Here is a 9,771-nt window from a genome sequence, read left to right on the forward strand (position 1 = left end):
AGTTAAGCAATGGAATCAATTAGTTAAGCACTGAAACCAATTAGTCAAGAAATGGAACCAGTTAGTTAAAGCAATGGAACCAATTAGTTAAGCGTTTGAACCAATTAGTTAAGCAATGAAACCAATTAGTTAAGCACTGGAATTAATTAGTTAATCAATCGAACTAATTAGTTAAGCATTTGAACCAATTAGTTAAGCACTTGAATTAATTAGTTAAGCAATCGAACTAATTAGTTAAGCAATGAAACCAATTAGTTAAGCAATAAAACTAATTAGTTAAACATTTGAACCAATTAGTTAAGCAATAAAATTAATTAGTTAAGCATTTGAACCAATTAGTTAAGCATTTGAACCAATTAGTTAAGCATTTGAACCAATTAATTAATTAGTTAATCAATCGAACTAATTAGTTAAGCATTTGAACCAATTAGTTAAGCAATGAAACCAATTAGTTAAGCACTAGAATTAATTAGTTAATCAATCGAACTAATTAGTTAAGCATTTGAACCAATTAGTTAAGCAATGAAACCAATTAGTTAAGCACTTGAATTAATTAGTTAATCAATCGAACTAATTAGTTAAGCATTTGAACCAATTAGTTAAGCAATGAAACCAATTAGTTAAGCACTTGAATTAATTAGTTAAGCAATTGAACTAATTAGTTAAGCAATGAAACCAATTGGTTAAGCACTTGAATTAATTATTTAAGCAATGAAACGAAATAGTTAAAGCAATAGAAATTCAATTAGTTAAGTCTGAAATCCAATTAGTTAGTCAATTGAACGAATTAGTTACAAAATGGAACCAATTAGTTAAGCACTAGAATCAATTAGTTAAGACATTTGAGTTTAGGTGTTTCAGAAGTTTTAGTTACGTGTTTCTACGTTTAGTTAAGATTTTATAAGGTTTAGTTAAGAATAATCGTGTTTTAGTTAAGATTAAATCGATAATGAAAAATCTTTACTAGTGAACCTAAAGTGACATTATATTGGGCTAGTTGTAATTTTTTGGGCTTTGACCCAACCTTTCTTTGGAAAAGCCTTGAAATTTTAATCTTAATTAAAACGACTTTATTTTTAACTAAAACGATATATTTCTTAACTAAATATAACAAAGTTATAACTAAAACCAAAACCGACTTAAATGCAAAACATGAGTCATTTCAGGGCTTTAGTTAACAATTTCAGGAAAAAAATTAATCTTAACTAAACGACTTTATTTTTAACTAAAACGATATATATCTTAACTATATATAACAAAATTATAACTAAAACAAAAATCAACTTAAATGCAAAACAATGTAACTAAAACATTTTTTTCATAACTAAATATAACAAAAGTACAACTAAAAAAGTTATTCTTAACTAAAACCAATTTAATCATACTAAACTAAATCAATAATTACTTAAAATAGGGGACTTGTTAAGGAAAAAGAAAAGAAAAAGATGAATGATGAATGATGCAGACAAAACAGTTGAATCATGGCTTAGAAATGTAGTCAGCATTTTATACAATGTGGAGGACATGCTGGATGTTTTGGCCTATGAGAAGCAACGCGACGTTGTCATGAAGAGAAGGCCCAAAAGTCACTTGTTCTGGCCTTTGAAACGGCTTTACTGCAACATTGACCAAGCCTTGAAACAGGCTCAAACCATTTCTCAGCTCAGGGGTCTAATGCACTCCTCACTGCCAGATGCAACAAAAATTATTACCAGTGAATTTGTCGACCGCCATAGCATGATTGATCAGGCGGCGGCGGCGATAAGCTGACCACCAGCCACCATAAAACAACGAATATTCAACCACCGGCCGCAGTTGTTGCGAAAAGGCGAATCGCCGCCTCTGTCCCCCCCACCGCAAGATCTCCGGTCGAAAGGGAGGAGCTCAGGCAACGGCAAGGGCAGCAGGTGAATAATCAAAATCAAAAACCTAAATCAAAATCCTAAAATAAAAAACCTAAATCAAAATCCTAAAATCAAAAACCTAAATCAAAATCTTAAAATCAAAATCCTAAATCAAAATCTAAATGAACGGCGAGGGAGAGAGGTCAGCGGAAAAGCTTCCATGAAAGGCAACGAATTTGAGAAGAGAGAGGGGGAGCGCGCAGGAGGAGGAAAGAGCTGAGGCAGAGGTTTGAGTAATTTTGAACGAGATGAACCAGGAGAGAGGAGAGGGGAGCTTCAAGCTCGAATTGAATGAAAAACGAAAAAAAAAAAACTATATTTATATTGCGCGTGACACCACGCGCGCGTGGGCAAACCATGTGGTCTGACAGACGCGTGAGCGTCAGGCCGCCTGACAAGAAAGTGACTGAATCCTAAATAATACAAACTAATTATACGGAGTACCTGTTTATGTATGACTGTATATACTCTATGTTTTTGTGTTTAACTACACAATAAGAAAACCTATCGTTCCTGTAATTGGCTAACTGCAGGTAAGGGAACCTTTAAAAATACTTTATGTTACATTTATGTCACCTCTCATTATGATCTTAAACTGCCTACATTTTTCAGGGTAACAATTCTAGTTTCAAGAAGCACTATTTTTAGATAAGCACAAATATACACACATTCCCCTGCAAAACTAAAGCCGACTACAAATCATGCCAACACTAGTCTGCTATATTTGCTTCTGTTTTCCGTTTTATTTTCTTATAGATGCTCCGAAAATGCAGTGACTAATTAACTTATTGAATTTTCAGACGAATCAACCAAAATATGTCTCATTCCATTGCATATCTTCTCAAGGTCTTCCTTGTCTACAAAATATAAATCACCCAGTTTTCCTAATTCAAGCTTCTCTCTTTGTAATGGAATTCCCTACGGTTTTATTTACTAAGTTCTTTTAATTCACCTTCAGCCTATGTTACCCGGCCTCGTATACCCATGTCGGACAAGGGACGTGTGCAAGTGTCCGACTAGGGTAATTGAGTTAAAATGAAGAGTCTAGGTAACAAAGTATTTCAGTACAATCATCTGTACTCAAATAGAAGTCAACCATCCTCAAAAATTCCACAGTTCTCTACCCCACCCCCCCAAAAAAAGGAGAGGTGATAAGTTACATGGAATGCAGAATAAAGCATAAAATAGAGTTTTGCAAGATGAATTTTCCAAAGGCCACACTCAGGATCCAGATAGAATTCTTGACCAAAAAGAATAGTTTTTTTAGCAACCTACATCTGATTCTATTTCACAATATAAGACCAATTGTTGGTTTTACATGCTGGATAGTAGGAAGCTTAACTTCCAGTGTAGATTCGTGATTTATCTAAACGTCACTGCTTAGAGTTGTAAGATTTATTCAATAACAATAGAGGAAAGTCAAATGCAGAACCTAAAATTCAGTTCAAACTCGAACTACTTGTCAAATCATAAACACCGATAAACATGAGCTGAAAACTGAACAACAACAAAAAAACTAAATTATAGGGGCATGACTGCATGCTGAAAAGAAAATTTAATTTAAATTAGAGAGTAACAAACTACAATCTATCCATTTGGTTCTTAACCCCCGATGCAGCAAAAACGGTTGGTAAATCTAAAAAAAGGAATACCTTGCATGATAATCATCTCCTGTACTTCTTCATGCCCCCAAAAGTTTCCAGGAAAGGAGCTATATATGTTGTATATTGAACATAAAATAAGAAGTTCTAAATTATGAGGTGCCATAATTAATCTGGTCATACAGAAGAGATCAACATAACAGCTATGCTTCTTTGATATCTTCTAGCAGGCTCATCCCCGTTAAGCTACTCATTGTTTGCTCAACAAATGAAGTATTTTGTAAGCTATTAATACAGAGGCAAACCGCCACCAGAAAACTCAACATCCTGAGAGTAGCAACAAAAGTTTTGTTAAGGTCATAATCAAGGATTGCAGCTACAACATTTAAACTCATGATATATTGAGAATGGTGGTACGATAGACTAGTTGAGTGAAGCATGATTTAGGGGAAAGGACATATCGGCATTCAACAACAATGATTTCGAAATATTAACGATAAAAAAAATACTATGCTGTCCACAACCTTCAAGTAGCATCTAATTTCTACCAACAAGATTCATCTAGGACATACACGATACGTCAATATAAAAATGTGTCAATCCATTGGGTCAATCACCAAACCAGAGAGTTGTGCGCCGAGGAGGCTATCAAGTAATGGTATATCAGTATCAGAGCAACTTCACCACCATGGACTAAAGCAGAGCCTATGACAGTAGACTAGCAAGGGAAAATTCTAGGGGTTGGATGGCTTAGACCACTGGTCAAACCCTGACATCAAGAACAGGTAATGATGACCTCTCTCATCTTATGAGTCACCGACCTTTCCATTAATCTTCACAACATTCAACATAAAGGAGTTAAGTCCAAGCATCAAAACTTTCCTTAAGCACACAGGCGCAACAATTTCATTATGCGGAGTGTTGACCAACCAAGAGTATGTCCATTTTCCACCACTTCCTAAAAGACAACAAAGTGCTTCTTGAAGTTCTAATATTTACTTAATTTTCATCACAGACATTGTAATTGCATCTATAACTTTGGGCACTGCGCTTAAAAGATTGTCATAAAGGGTTTGTCATTGACAACCACTTGCATGCATTTACCAGAACATATGGATTGGCTGTTAAAACTTGGGAAGAAATTGGCAGCAGGTTGCACTAAAGTCTCAGGATATCCAGAGAGGGGCAGCAGAAAGGAAACTACTCGTCGTTGCCAGCCCCGACCCTGGGCCTAGGCGAAGGGTGCGACGGCCTACTCCTAGGGCCCAGGTTGGAAGGGGGCCTAAAATTGTTTCATACTTGTAATAACACAAATACACAACTGCAATATAACCTTCTTTAGCCCAGTGATAAGAAGCAACATTTGATATTTTTCTTAAGAGAGGTGCGTGGTACGTTGACAACCTCCCGGCTCTACACCCTTGTTTAACCGCTTTAACGTGTCATTCATTTTTTGCCATTTCTTTATGCCTTTTTTTTTGTTCTTTTCCATTTGAGGGAATAATTCCATTTTTTTTTTGACATACATACTTTGCTTACCGTTATAGTTAATCTTATATTCATAAAATTTCTCTTTTTTTTTGTTTTCATATTCTTCCACCAAAATGGTGAATAAGTTTCATAGCGGGCATATAAACTTAAAAATAATTACTTTGACTCTTAACTGCTCACTACATCTCTATATGTATGGGACATAAAAATTTCGGCTGATAGAATGTGTTACATAGTATACAAAAAAAATCAAATGTTTAACGAAGACATAACTATCAATCCGTATACTAATACTTCTTCTCGTTCCTCTTTTATTCCTTATAAGGTACTCCCTCCGTATTTAATTAAAGGATACACTTTTTTTTTTTTTTGTGGCTATCATGGTCCTCACTTCCAATTATATTAATATTACTCTCCTTTGTGGTCCCTACAATTACTCACATTACCTTTTACAACAATAAATAATTCACCCACTACTTTCATCTTATTTTAATAAATTCAACTCACTATCCTAAAACTACATGCCGGTCAAAGTGTATCATTTAATTAAATACGGAGAGAGCATGGTTGTTAAACTCCTGATTCGGATCTTACGATTCTACGACTCTACGATCCAAAAACACGCCACCGGTCCGGATCTTAGGTAGGATCTTAATGTGTGTAGGATCTTACGATCCTACCTCGATATAATTTTTTAGTGGTAGGATTCTAATCAGGATCCTACGATCCGATCCAACATACAATATTTCAAGATAATAAATCATTTTCTTCATTACTAAATAGTTCATAATCACATATCATTAGAAATATCATATTTTTCTATCAATAAATTAATTATTAAAAAAAGAAGTATCATTTTTACTAAAAAGTAAAGAAATTCATATAATTTTATCGATTAAGATTTGAAGTGAATAATAACAAAAATCTAAATTTCAACAAACTTGTGCACATCTTATTAATTGCACTAGAACCTCCACAAGTAATCTTATGTGAGCAAAAAAAAATGATATTTAAGTATTAAGATTACTTGAATACATGATATTACTTTGCATTTTAATAATATAAATATTATTTTTACTATTTAGTAGGATCTTACGATCCTACGATCCGATTCTACCGATTCAATCCTACCCCCCTAGCCCCTTCATCGATCCAAAGTAGGATCCCGATCCTGACAACCTTGGGAGGGAGTATAACATACGTAGTTCAAAGTACTTATTTGTGACTACGCAGAATATTTTAAAGGGCACCGATCTCATACTTTTGCCTAAGGCCCATAAATTGTCAGGACTAGGGCTGGTCCTTGCCTAAGATGTAAGTAAATAAAGCCAAATGGATGTTATAACAATGTGGCTTAGAAGGGAAGGTGGTCACTGAGAAGTGAGAACAGGGAAAAAGATCAGTTAACCATCTCGGATAACCCTGGCATTCATGAAGTAAAGATAAAGCCATATCTCTGCTTGTGAGGGGTGAAGTCATATATATCCTATTCTTCAAACAGCCATCAGTAACATGCCGAAGTCAACATGCTCTTTCCCTCCAAAAACAACAAAGAGAATGAAAACTTCTCGTCAAAAAAAGGAAAATGAGATTTACTCATTCAAACATACTTCAGTTTTCAGCAAGAAAGAAGCTGTTTTTGCCATCTTCAAATGCAACAGCTAAAAGCACCACATGGAAACTGAAGTGTTCCAAGTACCAAAACTCAATAGGACTCAAGCTGAGAACCCCTTCAGATACTAAGAAACGTGGTGTGACTGGTGTCTGTTTTTTCAAGAGCAGTAAGCTCATCATTAAACTGGTCCAACTAGAGCTTGAATTTCAGAGTCGAGTTTTGAGACAGGTTTTTGGGAGTTAAACAGCATCAAGCCCATGAGTCATGAGTGATTCTAAGTAATAACTTATACTTTAATAAGGACTAAGTGTAACCCCTGTTGACTGATTAGGTTGCAACTGTCATTTAACATTACCAACGACAGATAGTAAACAAAGGTAATGTGATTCATCAGCAGTTCATCAGCAGCACCACATGATGAGCAGTTCATCAGCAGCACCACATGATGAGCAGTTCATCTCCAGAATTAAAAAGTAAAGTGGAAATAAGATATATGAGGTAATGCTAGTACCAGAGCTGGAGGTAAGGATGACACCCAGTCTGAAGCGTGTGTTGGGAGTAGACCCAGTGTGTTCAGCTGCCAGTACCAAAAAAAAGGGAATATACATGTTAGAAAAAAGAAAAAGGATAAGCATATATTCTCCCAAAACATTGCATTAGCCACTCAAATTACCTTCCAGACACCAAGGGCAAGTCCCACCATGTTAAGGGCAAGGAAGACCAGCTTCGGCCCTAAGAGCTCAACTTTGCTGTCCTTGTAGGGTGCAAAAACTGAAAAACAAATCAAAACTCGATTGTCATCAATATATGACACAGCAACATACCTACTGAGCAGTAAATAATGATACACCTTTACCCTATATGTTAAGGAGTACAACTACTACTTCAGGAGGCAAATAAAGGGGGAAAATTAATAATTAAGAAACACTAGTAGATAATTGTACCTTTTCCAACATCTCGAAGAGCACTAATGGGCTGCCAAAGAGCTGAGAAGGTGATACCAATGCTAAACAAATGTACAGTGCTTCCAGACATCCACATCATAAATCCCATCATCAACAAATTTTTCACAGGAGCTTGTGCCACTTCCCAAGCTTTCTATTGACAGGTAAAGAGTATAAAGTTAGTAGCAAGCCAACATAAGTACATAACAATATCAGAAAGATAAGTACCTAATAGCTCAAAGTAGCACAGAAATCCCTACATCCCTTTTTATGAGAAAACAACAAAACTTGCATTCCTGTCTCGAAATACTATCTATCCGGTGTAACGCCGTTACCCAGTGACATCAAGAATGACTAAATTCAAATTCAGAAGAAAAAAATATAATCCGACAGTGGTTTTCACTTCAAAGCTATCTCCAAAACCTAACCTTCTATCCCAAACTTCACCAATCAGCTAACCCTATTAACACAAGATGATATACTTTCATTCAGGTCAGGAAATATAAAATATATGGAGTACATTTTCCACTATAGCTTCAATTCTCCAAAATTAGATGAAAAAAAGTCAATTCACTAGATTCACAAAATGTTACACAACAATTTTAGAAAAAAAATCATAGCTACAAAGACATCACTGTGAAGATACCACTTCTCCTATTTGAGTACAACCGACAATAGCACATTGCCCAAAACTGATTCAAACTATACTCGTTAATCAACAAACAGTAGAATTTCAGAAAGATCACGTTGTCAGAGTCCTCAGAGACAATTAACTTCAATGTAAAGATCTCAATTTCGCAATTTGAGTTCAACCAGTAATAGAAACCATTAGCTAAAATTATCCCATCAATTCGAGTACAACCAGTAATAGCAGATTCAAATTATTACTCATTAATCAACAAACATTAGAATTTTAGAAGATCACACCATCAGAGAACTTCAATGTGAAGATCACAATTTAGCATTTTGAGTACAAATAGTAATAGCAAACCATTAATTAAAATTACCTCATTAACTAGTAAACCAGTAATAGCACATTAGGCCCAAATTGATTCATATTATTACTCATTAATTAACTCAACACTAATTGAAGTCAACGATTGGAGAAAATAAATAAGCAAACCCTAATTTCAAAAGGAGATCAAAATTTAACCTGATATTTCCAATTAGCTTCAGCATCTTTCTTTTGACGAGTGACAGACGAATCCTCCTAAACCATCAAAATATCAAACAATCAAACCCAAAATTTTCAAATTCACGATAAAATCGAATCAATTAAGCAAAAAAAAAAAAACCTGATCTTGAGAGGCGCGAGTGAAACCAGGAGGATCTGGGACGTCGCGAGAAGAAGGAGCAGTAGAATTATCGGTGAATTCAACCGCCCATCTTCTTCCTCCCACCATTATTCCTTTCCCTTTCTCCATCTTCCTCTTTCTCTCTCCTCTCTGCGATTGGAGATTTGGAGGTTCAGACTTTTTCTTGAACTGGAACTTTGTTGAAGACTGATGATGAACAGATATTTCCGTTTTACGACGATAATAATATTTTCTCTTAAATCCTTAAGGAACTAATTTAACGTGGAAACATGATTAAATCTTTTAAGTAAACCAACTAAACCAGGACTTTCGTTTTTCAAAGGCCCAATCTGTAATTAGAGGGTAGCGTTTAGCAGTTAATTGTAGCGGTTTGTATTAGGAGAGTTGATTAGCGATTTGTCTTGGGTAAGTTGGCTAACTGTTTGTATTAGCTTGTTTGTCTAACTTATTATAGTAGCTGTTTCTATAAAATTGTTTGTTAAATACTTATTCTATAATAGCGGTTACATTGGATAAAATTACTAATTAGGATATTGGGTTAATTTATTACTCTGTATTCATTAATTTTCAAATTAAGGACAATTTGTGTAGACACTTAATTTGTGTCTCCTCTAGACTCCAATGACGATACCGCCAATAGATTTGGGGGGTTAATTTCTAAGTGTAAGTTATCGGTTGCAAATGACATAAATCAATTCAATTCCAAACTTTCATTCAAAATTCGAGTTCAAATTCCAAAGCAAACGCAAGTCCAATCTAAAATCATTCCAACTCTAATCCAACTCCAATCCCTTATGTAAGGCTATACAAACTCAATCCCCAAGTTCGATTTCTACTCCGAACTTCCAATTCAAAGATACAAACTTTGGGTCCAAATCCTAACCTTGGGCTCCAATTCAA

The 9,771-nt window shown here is 35.1% G+C and overlaps 1 protein-coding gene across 1 annotated transcript; it reads right to left on the minus strand.

Annotated features, from left to right (window-relative positions):
* Window positions 1-3,440: 3,440 nt before the first annotated feature.
* LOC110802730 (uncharacterized) lies at window positions 3,441-9,099 on the minus strand. Its single transcript, XM_022008181.2, has 6 exons — window positions 8,851-9,099; window positions 8,709-8,765; window positions 7,556-7,709; window positions 7,285-7,382; window positions 7,123-7,188; window positions 3,441-3,832 (listed from the first exon to the last, which is right to left on the minus strand). The coding sequence occupies exons 1-6, from the start codon at window positions 8,977-8,979 to the stop codon at window positions 3,794-3,796; spliced, it is 543 nt and encodes a 180-aa protein (XP_021863873.1). The 5' UTR covers window positions 8,980-9,099; the 3' UTR covers window positions 3,441-3,793.
* Window positions 9,100-9,771: the final 672 nt, after the last annotated feature.

Source organism: Spinacia oleracea, chromosome 1 (assembly GCF_020520425.1).
Source record: "Spinacia oleracea cultivar Varoflay chromosome 1, BTI_SOV_V1, whole genome shotgun sequence".
NCBI classification, from domain to species: domain Eukaryota; kingdom Viridiplantae; phylum Streptophyta; class Magnoliopsida; order Caryophyllales; family Amaranthaceae; genus Spinacia; species Spinacia oleracea.